The following is a 16193-nucleotide window of genomic DNA, read 5'->3' on the forward strand; positions in this document are numbered from 1 at the left end:
TCGCGGCATTCAACAACAAAATACTGTAGACGGAAGTCGACGTTTCGGGCAATGACCCTTCTTGCTCGGCGCGATAAAAGTTTCAGTACATTTGTCGTGACTTGTCAGGAAAATCACTCATGGGTCGCTAACGCCCCCATCCAAAAAACTAAACAAAGTTGTAAAGTTTAACACGTAGGCTTTCGCGACCAATATCATCCATAATAGAGGTTTGTTGGGTTATATCGCGTAAATATATAAATGTTGTGTCGTTAAAACCCGCCACCACCCGACACAGCCAACTAGTAAGGGTTGTCACGTAAACAACGTGGCCAATTTGTCACTAGTACAGCACTAGTGTATAGTTGTGTAGTGTAGTGTATAGTAGTGTAGTGGTATAGTGTAGTGTATAGTTGTGTAGTGTATAGTAGTGTATAGTGTAGTGTACTAGTACAGCACTAGTATATAGTGTAGTGTATAGTAGTGTATACTGTATAGTGTAGTATATATTGTGTAGTGTACTAGTACAGCACTAACCGCTGTGCTGGAGAGCCAAGCCACAACATTTACAATCTGAGTACGACGTTTCGCCAGTAATTACAACTAGCTTCATCAGGCGACAGCCAGATTTGTGGACAAGACTTACCGTTGTGTTCCTTATACAGAGGCGTAATGTGTTGACCACTCTTCTGCGCTCTTGCACAATGATGGGGGGGGGGGGGGGGTTAACTGAGTCAACGTACATTATGCATGCGCATTATTATGAAAAAGTTGTAAAGTGTGCAAAGAAGCACGGAGAGACGAACGCATTTGGAAGGTGGAATGACACTAAAGAGAGAGAGGGGAAGGCATGGGCGAGAGAGCAGTGGCGGGTTCGAGGGGGCCGTCGGTGGCTCCTCCGATTGGCGGTAGCGTGGGGGGCTTGAGCGAGATGGAGTGGTGGTGCTGATGATGAAGCCCTCTCACGTGCCGCGAGAGCATGGGGGCATCGTTCGCACCGTGAAGAATGGCGAGTGTGGGGGAGATCCCAGTGAACACGCCAACGTTAAGCGCACGTTGGCGTGTGGTTAGAGCCATTGGGACCAACTTTCGCCCATGTTTACTGGGGATTTTCATTCTGCAGTGAATGGCTGATGGAATGCGATAAAGGCATTGTTATTGGCGAACAGGGTAAGGATTAAACAGGCGTGTAGGTTGTTGAATGTGATCTCAAATTTGTATATTGCTTAAAACGCTTCATTACTTGAAGAATTATGATATTAACACCTTATATCACCTTATCGATAAGAACACTATGTATGTTTAACTTCTTTCAACCATACGTAGCCAACCGTGCGAATCGGAGTTTGGGGAGGGGGGTGAAGGACAACAAACTAACCACCAAAAACAGATAGCAACTGTTGACTGATGAAGACACTTATGAAATGCTTTAATCATTCAACTCAAAACTAGGGAAAAACCCGGAACGAATACATTCAGGAACTTAAAGATGCAGAATACTAAGTGTGGCTATCTTATTTACAGCAACAATGGCGTTTGTCCAAGATTTTATGCGATTACCCGAAATTCATAAAAACCAATATTCCCATGAGACTGTGACAAAATATACTTCTCCTGTCTACAAAATTATCAAAATGATTGCTACTTATGGACAAACTACAAAGCAGGAACAAATATTCTGCATTAAATAACGTTGCATTTATGGAAAATTGTTAAGAGCCCAAATATTTAAAGCATGTAGGCCGGATGTTACCAGACTGTTTACTAATTCTACAAATTTGTCGTAAGAAGTACACATTAACTTAAAGTGGTTCATGGAAACTTTTCTCAACACTAACGGTTAATGACGTTCTTATTGTGCAATTATGAATCGAGTTCGCCACTTTAGCCTTCAACAGACTGCAATGGGTAATTTATTGAAGTCCAATCTTGGTTGATCTTGTACTGGAGGAGCTTAAAAGTCATGATGAAATATAGATCGTTCTTTCGCCACTATTGTGTACCGCGAAATTATGGCTTCAGGTAAAATATTAGATTTTAAGAAGTCATCCGAAAACGTCACTGGAAAAGAATACTAAGAAATCGATATTGCTTACAATTCACTTTAGTTATAAACCGAGCAAATAGCCAAGCCGCGCTAGTTATTCAATAATTTACCTGCTGGGTGCAGCATTTGGTGTGGGCACGTCGTGCCCATCCACCCACATGGCCAATCAGCTTATTTTTGGGCAGAGGTGGATAAACGGATAATTATTAATAATAAAAAGTAAACCAAAATCTTTCCAAGAACATTTTAACAATTAAATGTTGTTGCAGCTTGTTTGGCTGGATAGAGGGGGCTAAAGGGGTGCAGCACGGGCGAGAGGAGATGGACTAATGGGGTACAAAAGGATGTGGAGCTGAGTGGACTTGCCAATGACTGATACCAGCGGTGTCAAGATCGGCTTGTGAAAAACAGATGAGAGGGTTCAGTGTCGGATGAGAAGAGGATTTTCGGATGAGATGAGGCTTCTGCATCTTAATGAGACGAGTGTTTTTTTGTCGGATGAGATAAAGGTTCTGTATTTTTACAAAGGAAGCACCTCTAAAACATAGATGATCTCTATACAAGCCCTGTAAAATGTTATTTATAGGTCCCTTCGACCTCGCCAGGGGCACGTTATTCTATGACTGGATTATTGAACGGGAGTCCACACAATGCAATCTTCAGGTGAGGGCTTTTACTTAAACATCTCTCACTTAAACACATGCACACTCGTAGGAAGCCATCTATCCAAGAGCCCAGAGCACACGTCAAACCCCTTTCAAACAGGGTGGCCCAAAAGTTAGGACACATTTGGTTATTTCTTATATTTTAACACGGGCATATTTTAAGTTAATATTTTATCTAGTCATTATTTATTTTTCTAAATTTTCAGGTGACATTAAAACTTGGTGATTGTTCTCTCTCGATTAAAGACGCACAAGTTGAATTCTCTAATGTATGCTACAGATGTTTTTTTAAGTCCCAAATTCATTTCAAAACAGAATTCATGCATGTGTAAGGACAGTACGGCTCCTCGTGGCCATGGTTACTAATCAACGCGACTGGCACTGACAGGGTTGCGTAAGGATAGCACGGGACCTAAGTGGTCGTAAATAATAATTGAGACAGGGACAGACAGGCCCAGATGAGGTTAGTGTTCTGGAAAATGGGTGTGGCCAGGTCGTGGAGTGGATAAAAGCCGGTGTGGAACAGGGCTCTGGGCTGCTGTGGGGGAACCAAGAAATTGTCATCGCCGTCGTCGTCTTGGAGCGGATCGTCTTCATCATCTTGGATCGGGCACCTTGTAGTCTTGGAAGGCGAGAGTTAATATTGTCTCCGTGACTACTACGCGTCCGCTCCTGTGTAGCCAGCCAACTATATGGGGAGCATCGCATAGTCACATTAGTTACCCAGTGGTATATAGTCAGCTCGCGGTTACGCGTTAAATTATCAGTGAGTTGCAGCCGTTGCAACTGGGGGAGGGGGGGCCGCTTCTCCCCAGCAACACTCGATGGAGGGATGGTGGAAGCTAGTGGCAGAGGTGGATCTGCTCCGCTCGACCGTCGCTCAATTGGTGGCGACGATGGGAGCGGCGACATCGTGGGCTGATGCAGCCAGGGATGAGCCGCAAAGTCGCGCAGGGATGGTGGAGCGGCCGCCTGCGGTTGGGGCTCCCGCGCTGGGGACCTGTCTGGGGCCGCCATTTCGCGGGAGGAAACACGACCGACGGCCGCCATTTTGCAGCCTGCGCGGGAAGCAGCAGAGGCGGTGTCAACTCCGGGGGCGAGGCGGAGTGCCGCCGATCGACCAGGAAGATTGCCTTCGGTTAAAGAATTTACGGCGGCGGGAGAGGGGGATTGGAGTGTCTTCACCCGCCGGTTTGGAGCAGAGTACCTGTCCATCGACTGGACATAGGAGGAAGCGTTGTAAACTTTACCTATGGCTCTTGACGATGGCCACGCAGCGTTCTGGGCCATCCCCGAAGAGAAAAGGGCTACTCTTCAGGATGCCTACAGGGAGATGGCTGCAGTATATGACTCACCATCTGCCACGCATGGTGGCTGCAAGTGCACGAAACCCTGCGAAAATGGACTCAGGTGGCTGCATGGACTGGGAAGTCTTGGACTGGGGACGATTCGACCGGCCGACCAGCAAAAGTTATCGAGTAGCCGACGGAGGAAGAAACGGAATCTACGGGGGAGGTGACAGCAGTGGTTCACGGATGGGACCGGCAGCGAGGAGAAACGCTGCGACGGAACCGGGAGTGGCGATCCCGGGCCGAAGCAGCACCTTCGCCGCGAGCACCCAGGCTCGCCTGCTTCCACTCCGGCCAGCTTCGACACTTCGCGCGGGGATGCCAAGACATCGCTCAGACATCGCTGGAGTCCCTTGCATCCACCGCCTCGGCCCAGCCCCCCCACGGCAAGTCGCGATGCACCAGACACCCGACCGCTAAAACCACATCACGCATCAGGGCCATCGGGTGTCACATAGGCCATTTTTACCCCCCCCCCATTCTCTTGTCAGAGTAGACGGCCGACTATCACGATCAAAATATGGGTGGCCAAACTCGGGCATGCAGTGGCGAAAGCTGGCATGCCGAGCAGTAGCAGTGGCGGCTGGCTCATCGGTGATAGTCAGGTTTGTACAAGGGGTGGAAGTTTGTGTGTTGGAGGACATGGGTGCCTCGGCTACTATTATATCTCAAGTGATTTTTATACGTTACCCTTTAAAAATCGTTGATACACCAGTGGTGAATGCGTGCGTGGCGGTAAACGGTGGGAATTGTAGGGCAGGTAGCAGCCCGCATCAGATTGGTGGAGATTGAGATATCAGGGCCAGTGTTGATTTCAAAGATGCTGGCTATGCCCTGCCTCTTGGGCATGGAATTTTTTGAGGATGCCCCTGAAATTTTTTACCGACCGGGGTCGTGTTTAGATGCCATCGGGGCCACGAATGTTTATCTTGGACTCCCCGCATTGATGTGCAGAGCAGAGAATTCGGTTCAGGCTCTGGTAAAGGAATCTCGAGAGATCCCGCCCGGCACGCAGGCATTGGTCCCGTTGCGTTACCGCAACAATTTGACCTAGCAGACCCGGAGGCAGGGGTCCCCCTTACCCCGTCTAAAGCAGTAACCCGTGGGCTCACACTGGTCGGTGCACTTACACTGTTGAGGGGAGATCAGGAACCGTTCCTGCGAGTCCTTAATGTGGGTGTGGAACCAGGGTGGTTCAGGCGGAAACGGTGCTAGCCCATGCTATTTTAGCAGCGAGCGACGCATTCGGCTCCACCGCAGAGATGGTGGTAGGAGGGGTGATGCATGCTGTGGAAGCTGACGAAGCATGGATGGATAAGTTGGGTGAGGAGAACCCTAAGTTTTCCCGGGTGCAACGGGCTGAGTTGCGATCCCGGTTACGCGAGGTATGTGACATGTTAGGCATGAAGAAGATTCGGACGTCGCCTTACCATCCTCAGACAGAGGGTATGGTTGAACGCCTCCACAAAACCCTGACGTCAATGCTTTACCAAGGAGTCGATGAGGTGCAGGCAAATTGGGACCTACATATCCCTGGGGTCCTGGCGGCATGTAGGATAGCTCATGCCTCCATGGGATTTGCCGTTTTCTTGATGTATGGCCGGGAAAGTGAACCCCCTATTGATGTCTAAGTGGGTCTGGCCTCCGGAAGGAACAGGCCTTCTCTGCCAGTAACCCTGTGGGTCATGCTGGATCGAGTATCAGAAGCACGCGAGGCAGCCAAGGAAAACACTGCCAGGACACAAGCCGCAAACGAAAAAAAAAACACGTGTGCCGTCGTGAACACGTGTTGCCATGGGTAGTAGGGGATAGGGCATGGCTGCACTGTCCACAAGTGCCATTGCATACGTCCCCCAAATGGCACCGGCCATGGCAAGGGCTGGTGGAAATCAGAAGACGTTCGACAGCCACAGTGCGTGGGCGGGTGGGAGGTCGCCGCTGGGTTGTCCACCCGTCATGCTTAAAGCCGTATGTGCATCCCCGAGTGTTGATTCATCCCCAGTGTCTATGCGGTCCGGGTCTGGTGTGTCTGACAGGCCGGGGCAGTTAGCCGAAGTAATCGGACGCCGACTAGGGTGTTGTTCCACCCGCAGTTCACAAGTCCGCGATGTTGGGGAAACCCCAAAGGCCTGCCACATACAAGGGGCCACCATAAGAGGACCTGTCAGCCTCTCGAGTGAAGGCCTTCGATGGCCTTAATCCCCCCGGGCTTGAGTGCAAGCCCTTATTGGCCGGAGGACAGAAACCTGCCTGGAGAGGACTGACATCAAGAACTCAGTCGAAGTGTTGACATTCCGGTGACGGATCGCCAGAAATGTTTTGTTGTGTTAAATTCCCATCTATTGTTCGAGAATGTCCCCGGGTTGTTGTGACGGTCGGTTATGTTCACGTCACATGCATTATGCAATGTTTTTATTGTTGGGTTTTTTGGTGTTTTGTTGTTCTTCTTCTGAGTAGGATTCTTTTTTTTTCTCCTCCTGCTCTTCGGTCCTAACATATTGCATTGTATGTTCGTTAGTTATTGTGTTATGCAGATGGTTCTGCCTCAGAGATGTTGTATTGGAATTGTGGTAGCCGGGGCGGCTATGTTTTTAAGAGGGGGGGGGGGGGTGATGTAAGGACAGTACGGCTCCTCGTGGCAGTGGTTACTAATTGACACGACGGGCACTGACAGGATCGCTTAAGGACAGCACGGGACCTAAGTGGTCGTAAATAACAATTGAGACAGGGACAGACTGGCCCAGATGAGGTGAGTGTTCGGGACAAGGGGCGTGGCCGGGTCGAGGAGTGGATAAAAGCCGGTGTGGAACAGAGCTCTGGGCTGCTGTGGGGGAAACAATAAACTGTCATCGCCATTGTCTTGGAGTGGGTCGTCTTCATCATCTTGGATCGGGCACCTTGTAGTCTTACAAGGTGAGAGTTAATGTCTCCGTGACTACTACGCGTCTGCTCCTGTGTAGCCAGCCAACTACATGGGGAGCGTCGCTTAGTCACAGAAGTTACCCAGCGGTAGTCAACCCCCCTTTCTCCTGCCCAGTTGTGTAATAGCTGCCTTTAGTTATGGTGTGCCTAAGTGCCCTTATACCACCTTTAAATAATACTAAATTATCATACCAATGCTCGTTCCCAGGAGGCAGTCATCAAGCTGCAATAAAATACATTAAATATGAAATACGATACTGTTTTAGCACCCCTTCTGGGTGGCGATTCTCTTTAATAGATTCCTTCCAACCCATGTGCATTTTACGCAAAGTGAGCAGTTTTCCGTCTTTATTCAACAGCCGTTTTTGCCATATGGTTGTCATTCTGCAATTACTAAGTATCCAATACAGCATTGTCAACTGCACAATTGTTGCTTTTTAGCACCTTTATTCACGAGTAGATGAGACAGCCCATTACATGCAGACATTTGTGTAGCTTTATCAGCTTAATCCATACACTGACAAAATAAAGTATGTAGTAGACAGCACTGTTTCAACAAACTGACATTCATTAATACTGCTTTGTAAAATGTAACAGCGATGTTTTGGGGAAATTGCCCTTTGAAAGAGGGTAAATTGGCTTACATTTATGGACAACTTTGTGGTGAGCAGAATGGAAAATGTTAAGTTGACTTGTTTCGCATATACTGTACGCTTTTCATGAATCGGGCGCAAACCAATGTCAATCTTACCCCATGCTCTGAAGGGCATGTTCCCAAATTGTCAACCTATTACATGTCCCAAGGTATTACCATGAAAAAGTATTCAGCTGCACGCCACTATGAACGGTCCACAATTGGTTTGTGTTCTACAATCCTGCTACTCAGAAAAATGCGGTTTCTTGCTGTTATGAAAACCACGTGCACTTGCAAAGTCCATTCCCTCTGAAAAAACGTTGTACAATTTCAAAAATGTATATTTGCCTCGACTACGCAGTGCAATGAAGCAGGGCCGCACAGGGTACAACACAAAAGCATTTATTGCCTTTAATGTAAAGTGATACATACATTTTAACAATCTAAATGCTAGTAGTAAAATAGAGAAATCACTAAACGTGCCAGGCGGCCATTTAGCTATTGAGAAATCTTTACTGAATGTTTTTTGGTACAAAATTTTACATTTTAATTTACACAAGGAGCGGGTGTATTATATACAGACAAGAGTTCAAGAATGAAAACGATTGCAGCCGTTACCATGCGCGTTTATCCCTTCAGCCAATAATGCTTACCGTCCACTGCCTTCACTGCAGGGAAACTAAGGCGATGTACAGAGCTCCACTACATTTAAACACCGAGCAGGATTACGATTCTCATGTCTTTATTAAGTATATAAATAAATATTTGCAATTTTCAATATCAAGTATTTAGAGGGCTAAGCCTGGAGAAATATTCACCACAAGCCAAGAAAATTGTTAATATGCACTTCATAACAAAGCACAATAATGAAATGTAAACATTTTTTTTTTAAGTTTTATACTGTAGAGATTCCAACACCTGAGCTTCTTGTACCTCCACTTTATGCTGGTACTTCCAAGACTTTACATCTATGAAGTCTTTAGGAATGAAACTAAACTAAAATGAAATGCTAAAACGACATAAGACAGATAAGGAAATCTTCAAGAGACTTACCAACTCCGAAGATTTTCAAATGCAGTTTTTTTTTCTTTTTTCATAAAACTGTTACGCGCTTGCTATAAAAAAAAACCCACGTTGAATCACAGTAAAACCGCTGGGGTTCCTCAGCGGCTAAAAGCAGACATGAACGTTGCAACAAAACTGTACAATTTTACCCTTTTTCTTTAACAGCAAAAAAGCAAAACGTCGACCTGCTCATGTTGTTCAGTGTATTTACTTAGGGAGAGGTGGAGGGGGCGGGGGAGGGTCGGCTGGCAGTGGCGGAAGTGGTGGTTTACTTGGAAGTGAGGACTGCCCTCTGTGGATCAGTGGATGGAATCCACGGGCCATGTTTTGGCTGTAATAGTTGGGGCTGAAGTCTTGCGTAAAACCCGACTGGCTGGTGTTGGTGGGCGTGTTCACACCCTGTGCACAAAGCAGCGACTCCAGCATATCACGGGTGGCCTTGTAGCTGTCGCCCTGCATGTGGGGCATCGGCTCGTCCAAGTCCAAACATGAGTCCGAGTTGAGCCCATTTAATTCCTTCCCAGATCTTTTGGGCAGCTGCCCATAAGAAATTGAGGTGGTGGGTGGTGGGGGAGGCATTGGAAGATGCAGCAGCGACTGCACTGCAAAGGAGTGCTGCTTGGCAAAGGAGCTGCTGCTTTTGGAGGTCTGCTTGCTTATCTTCTGCGGGTTTCCATGAGATGTGGCGTTACTCTCGCGTGGTCGTTTACGTGACGATCCAGAACTCGAGCTGCCACTGCTACTCGTAGTACCTGGTTTGGCTTCTGGTGATAATACAAAGCCACCTTTGGAACCATCAGAGCTATGTTTCCCGTTACCACTGCTGTGCAAATGAGGGTACGAGTGCAAGTGTTTATGACTGTTTCCATGGTGGTGATGGTGGTGGGAGGCAGGATGGTGGTCTTTGTGCTTTTCTTTCAACATTGCCTGGCTCTGGTGTTTACCTTTGCTGATGCTGTCATCAGTGCCACTGTTATGTTCATGTGCCATTGGCATCTTGATTTTTACTTTAATCTCACGCCCATCTTTAGTATCATCCTGGTTTCCAGGTAGGCGCACTTTGATAGAACTTTTGTCCTGTTTTCCATGTTTGTCCACTTTCTCATTGCTCTGGTGGTGAGATTTGTGTTTATGTTTCTGCGACTGCTCACTGGGAGTACTCGTGCCACTACTCTGTTGCTGCTGGTGCATCTTTTCGCGTCTTTGAACTTCCAGAAGTATTTGAGCTTCAGAGGCATACTTTTCCTTGAGTTCAGCTTCCTGTCTTTCCAGCTTGCGCTTGTGCTCTGCCAGGACTACAGCATGCTTCTCCTGGTACTCCAGCAGACTAACCTTCTGATGAGGAACCTTATTTGCTGTGGCAGAAGGTACAGACCCTGTGGCAGTGCTAGGCTGGGGATCCCGGCTTGGCAATTTCTGGGATGAACGCTCTGTTTTTAAATACACTGGAACGTCAGAGTGCATAGGATTGTCAGAATGTTTGGCTTGCATTTCCACTTTGATGGGTACCGAGTCATGGGTCTTCTGTTGAAGGTCATGAGACTTCTGCAGTTGGTAGGACTTCAAAGGAGCCATGACCTGACCAGGCGGCGCAAAAGGAACCGACTGCACAGGAACCATCGGCACACTTATAGGCTGTGGCACGGAGGTGGATGCAGATTTCACTTCAGAAGGTGCGGCGAGGTCTGCAGCATCAAAGTGGAATGCAAGACTATCCAGGCTGTGGCAATGTGCATCGTTTGTTGGTTGCCCTTCCACTTTCAGTTTCTTAATTGCTTGATTCTGATATGCCTGCAAGAGAACACAGTCAAGTTATTTTACACACACAAAAGGTATGATTCTGGAGGCAGTTGGCCAGTATGAGGATTGGGAAATTGCAGAGGTACTGGGGAATGAAGGATGTGAGTGAAGCTTCGCTTAAGTATAAGTAATTTGAGAAATGTTTCATGAGTTTAGCAAATGCAATATTGAAGAGTGTTGTTAAAGTCAAGATTAATTCATTAGGTGATGCGACAACTTATTTACATGTAAAGAAAATAATTAGGAATCCCATTCACTAATGGCTAATGGAGGAAGAGCCTTTCTAATAATGGCAAATGTCTGGCATATTGTAAAAAAATGAAGCAATTACTATATTAAATTTACATGTAAACAACATGAAACCATTGATTAAATATTTAAAATAACACTCAAAGCATTAATCTAGCGTAATGAGTTGCCATAACCATGTGGAAGAGGTGGATACATCAAGACAGTAGTAATCAAATGATACATTACCTAAACTATTGTGATGTTTTTAGAAAATACAAATGCATCATCTCATAGTCAATGCATTTATATTAATCTACTGTAGACCGAGATGTCCACGGGCACTTGTTCGACAAATACATCAGTCTACCATTTGGTGTTATTATATGAGCAGTAGTTATTTTTGGACATTTTATGAATTTAAAAACAATTACAATTGACGTAATTATGCAAAGCATACTTAGATCTTGACTTAAAGCTTTCGTGACTCCAGGAATTCATATTCTTTGGGTCTTTCAGTAAAGTCACAAAGATAGGTTCAAAGAAAACAACGTGACTTTACCGAAAGACCCAAAGAAAACAAAGCAAACGTATCATTGACATAGCATTCTGGCCAGTATTACTTTGCCCTTAAATAAAAATTTCAAACACCATTTTTCGCATACTCAAATTCCAATTTACAGGTGTCCCACTTTGAGAGGTTTTCCTGTACAAAAAGCAGCAGTTGGCATGGAATCGTGCAGTCCTGTACTTGCCTAAAAGCTGCATGGGAGAGTGGGCAGTGCAGTGCCATACTATAAACCATCCCATCCAATGGAAACCACCTCTTGTTTGCATTTGTGGGCTATCACTGTCACTTATCGAAAAAGTTATCAGCGCTTAAATTAAAACTCTATGTTTTTCAGTGACACGCATACGAAGTTGTTATTACACAGCAACAAAAAAATACTAGCCAGTTTATAAGAATAGGTTTTCCCCTGTCTGGCAATAAAACAGGTGTTAAGATGTTAAAACACCAAACTGAAACCTTTTGCAAGGAGTCATGTCTGTGATTGAGACTAGGCTCTAAAGAAAGCTGTCGCTTGTGTGGACCAATCAGTTTCTAAGACAATGCATATACTGTCAGATGTTTTTGGTTTGTATTTTCACCGCAAGTATATGTGGTTAAAGGTTTCAGCTTGGTGTTTAACATCTTAACACCTGTTTTATTGCTCGAAAGGGGAAAACCTAGTGTTATATTTTGATACTGGCAAAGGATGTCCCATAATACTAGCCAGTTTGCAAAAAAATAAGGCTTTTCACATGATTGTTAATGTATAAATGGGAAATGGTAGGTGGGTACTGTTGTATCAGTGTGGTCTACTTTCAAGTTAAAGGAATGTTTTCAATCGCGGACCAATATTGACAAACGCAAATGCAGGTTTCCCTCGATTTATGCAGGTTCAGTTGTGTGAACTCGTGTATATGCAGCTAATCTATTTTTACCCAAAATTCACTATGCGGTTTTAATTCAGTCATATGCGACTATGCGGTCGAACGTGGGACAAACATTGTGTTCTTAATGCACTACTCGACAAGGCAGCCGTCTAGTGCGGTTTTGCTTTGTGCGCCATTTTTGGAAATACATCTACCGCATGCAGGGAAACCTGTACTACAAATGAAATCTACAAAAAAATTCACATTAACCCAAAGTAGTCCAGTTTTATTAGATTATATAATATTTTGGCTCTGTATTGTTTATTATTGACTAAATGGAAACGTAAGCTGAAACTGTGGACTGCAACAATGAATTTTTTATTAACCCAAAAGGAAGAATTTATAACCTATTTTGAATAATCGGGTGTCTAATCACAAAAAATCCACGAGTTAAATTAACCAAAAGCATCATACAAAATGACTTACCTTCCAGTTTCTTATCCTTTTTAGCCTATTTGGGGTTTTCTCAAGAATCTGAAGAAATTCATGTGTTAATGCTGAAAAAGCAAAAATACAGTTAGACATTAAACAAAAAAACTCCAATATAATGCCTAAATGTCATATTCTTTGGATGTCATTGCGAAGAGCAGTACAATGAAGAATGATGCATGTGAATTTAATGTTTACCCAAATAGAATTCTTTCAATTCCAATTCGTACAAAAATATCGATTTAGAATCAGGCACATGTGGTGGATTCCTTACCATCCAGAAGGTTCATGCTGACACCATTATCAACATATTCCCACCATGGTTTTCCATCACTCGAGACCGGAATCTCCCAGTTGGACCACTTACAGGCCAAGTGGATACAAACGCAGGCTACCACTGTGGGCTTGTGCTGCAAGCAAAATGTGGTGAGGTGTAGGCTGCACAGCCGTAGACGCAGGATGGAGAGGACCCCGGAGACAGTAGGTCCAGAAGCCGGCAATTGGCAGGTTCAGGTTTGTTAAGTGGTCATTGCCATGGGGACAGAGAAAGGAGCCATGACTTTCACATCTACATCAGTTTAACAGTGGCCAATGGCAGTGCATATAAAAAAATGTATAATGTACATAATTTGAAAATTGAAACATTTCATATAATATAAAATATGCATGCACATTCACAAAATGCAATCAAATTTACGCATTTTAATTATGTATTAAATTAGTTGATAATGAAAGCAAACATTTTAAAAAGATAAATATTATCAAGATATAAGCAAAAAAGCAATAAAGAAAAAAATGGGATGCTCATACTTACCAGGGTAACTCTCACTCCTAGCTTAGACTAGCGCTCAGAACGATAGGCTACCAGTTTACACCGATATGCACGCAGTACTGGCAACCGTACAGACAGCAACACTACACTTCTCTAGTGCATACAACCCCCTGTGCCGATGGTGCCCTGGTACATTACACCGCACTACAATAGGGGGCCAACGCCATGGGGTATGGCGGGCCTAGCCCTAGAGCGAGACAGGGCAGTGGCAACGGTAGGGGGTTCTGCATTAGGGGAAGCTTTAGTGCGCCTTAACAGTGCAACGTATGGGTGTGGGTAACCACCTGTTGGTAGCCATGAAATACGAGGTCTGGGCCAGATCCTTACTCGCTGAAAAAATAAAAGCAGAAAACGTATTATGACCAAATAACGGAGGCAAATATATATTTATCTTTAGTGTTTCAATGTAGATTTGGAAGATAATTACTTGTAACTTAGAATACATGCTTTGCGTATTAATGTTCTGCACATGAGTGTGGTTCTTACCCCGTACTAACTGTGTGCATTTCACAACATAAGTATGAGGGTGATCTATTGTTATTTCAAAACCTGCAAAATGAAAGAGAGCACATATTAATTTCATAGGTATATAATCTGAAAGCTCTATAAATCAAAACATACCTCTTCAATTTTTTTAATGCAAATGTATCTTTCAAACGAATGAGCCATTCCACGGTGATTCAGGAAAGACCACAGACCAAAGAAAGAATTATTATAGGCTCTGTCTTGAAACTGAAAACCAATGGAGAGGTTTACAGCCTTGAATCAGGGCCGTTTTGAGGTCAATGTTGTAACAAATTCTCAATTCCTGGGTAATTTAAGTGGAAACTTTGTTTTGAATAGAAAATATGAACAGTTCCAATGTCAGCTTCAACATACCCAATGTCTGAAGCATCACATGTTCATTCATCACCAAGTCTTGGGCTTGCTGAAGGTAAGCCTGACGAAACAGGAAAGAAATTCTCCTGCGTAAGTTTTTTTACGATTGAATATTTACCCAGAATTTCACCTTGCACACAAAAGACGTCCGAGTGCATATTGGCTCAACAGTCACAGTACATTGAAAACATATTTCATTCCTCGCGTGCATCCAACATATGTACAAATTAGCCGAATAGAGAATGGAAAGGTGCAAAACCTCTGGGATGAGATAGAATACAGAAAAATGTATCATTTAGTCTCACTTACATCACTCTTTGTATCCAGCGGAGCTTCCTGTGGGTTAAGGCACGCGTGTGCCACTTTAATAACATGTTCCAGCTTCCGTGGTTGCTCTTCTACTTTAGCAGCAAGGAACAAAGCAGCTGGAGAAATTGCCTTCAGGAAGAGATAGAATAACTTTTGAGTGGAATGCTTTTAACCTTAAGAAACACCAACAGAGCCTGGGCCCAGCGTGCAGTGTTACACATTCCACGTGTACAGCGCGTAATAATTGTAGACTGCAAATGTAAGTGATGTCAGAATTTCTTCAAATTCGAAGTATACACGTAAAACTTACATTTCTGTGGAACTTTGAGAAGGTCTGCAGCATATAAAACCTGTGCATATATACGATAGCTGTGTTTATCGTCAGCTGAGAACTGCGCCGAGTTAAAAAAATGAATCAAATGAAACCAAGGGTCAAGGAAAGAACACGCACAAAACCACAACACACACAAGCGACAGAAATCAACACTTACATTTACGAGCAAATCCCCCAACGACCCCGAGCCGGCGGCAAAATGGACACTGGCGGTGGAGGAAGCGGTACCCCTCGCCCCCCGGGTTCACACGACTGCAGCAACGCACGCGGCGTGGAGGTTACCCCCAAGGTTGCAAGCATTCGCACACTCACGGGGAGAATGAATAAACGCGTAGAGGAGAATGAAGGCTCGCAGAGAGGACGCGACGCGCCGAGCCGGCGTGGAGGGCGAGGACAACATGGCGGCGACAAAGGAGAGCCGCGCCCGGGCCTCGCCGCGCTCGGCTTCAGCCTCCCCTCACAGATACCCCCCCCCTCACAAGTCGCGCCATTGCAACGAACCCTGCTCTCTAACGCAACTAAACACCGCCACAATAAGCACATTCATTCCCACCGAGCTCGAGGTTAACGCGAGTAACCAACGTTACGTAACAATGCCTCCCCTCCCGCGAAAGCCTGCGCGACAAGGCCGCACGGCCCGGTGACGCAGCCGCCCCCCGCCCCCCGCGCCCGTCTGGTAAGGATACACGTTGAGCCTCTGTCCCATGTCCTGGATGAGGTTGGCCGCCTGTTGGCGGTAGGACAACTCCTTGTCCACCTCGATGCCGCATCTGCGCGACGGCGTGGCCTCGAGCTGCTCCCTGCTGAAGAACCACTTGGCCGGGGGAGGAGGAGGCGGCGCCGCCGCCATCGCCGGAGCAGCGCGCGCGCGGGCAGAGACGGCGGAAACGCGCGACGTCACGTCCGGCGGAAGTGGCAGCGGCTGTGACGTCACGCGGGACTGGTTTGGGTGACGTCACGGGGGGGGGGCGGTGGCACGCGGACGGGCGGGCCGCGCTGCGATTCGACTCCGACAGTCCGCCCTGGAGGCGCTCGACGAGAATGTTGACGAATCGCGGATGAATGCGATTTTAATTTCATTTATTAGGTATATCCCTGTGAGCAATTCGGCTCTTGAATCGGGTGCAACCGCAACAAACAAAAACAAGAAACATCTTAAAGTTACTACGCGCAACAGAAAACATACAGGAAAACCTGCAGTCTTCCAGAAAAAAGCACCGTATATCAAACATCCCAGCGGGATAC

The 16193-nt window shown here is 45.8% G+C and overlaps 1 protein-coding gene across 5 annotated transcripts; it reads right to left on the bottom strand.

The window, feature by feature from the left end:
- Window positions 1–7982: 7982 nt before the first annotated feature.
- On the bottom strand, window positions 7983–15850 carry LOC144724446 (cyclin-T1-like). 5 transcript variants are annotated; one of them, XM_078603587.1, is made up of 9 exons: window positions 15635–15843; window positions 14925–15006; window positions 14615–14743; window positions 14306–14366; window positions 13913–13975; window positions 13711–13756; window positions 12869–13032; window positions 12592–12662; window positions 7983–10452 (listed from the first exon to the last, which is right to left on the bottom strand). In XM_078603587.1, the coding sequence occupies exons 1-9, from the start codon at window positions 15796–15798 to the stop codon at window positions 8869–8871; spliced, it is 2364 nt and encodes a 787-aa protein (XP_078459713.1). In that variant the 5' UTR covers window positions 15799–15843; the 3' UTR covers window positions 7983–8868. The 5 variants fall into 5 exon arrangements, with proteins under 5 accessions (XP_078459713.1, XP_078459708.1, XP_078459717.1 ...); XM_078603611.1 differs by having other exon boundaries at window positions 10093–10452; window positions 13409–13756; window positions 15635–15850; XM_078603582.1 differs by having other exon boundaries at window positions 13711–13975; window positions 15635–15844.
- Between the last annotated feature and the right edge of the window lie 343 nt (window positions 15851–16193).

This window comes from Lampetra planeri, chromosome 2 (assembly GCF_965212315.1).
Source record: "Lampetra planeri chromosome 2, kcLamPlan1.2.h2, whole genome shotgun sequence".
In the NCBI taxonomy this organism is placed as follows: Eukaryota; Metazoa; Chordata; class Hyperoartia; order Petromyzontiformes; family Petromyzontidae; genus Lampetra; species Lampetra planeri.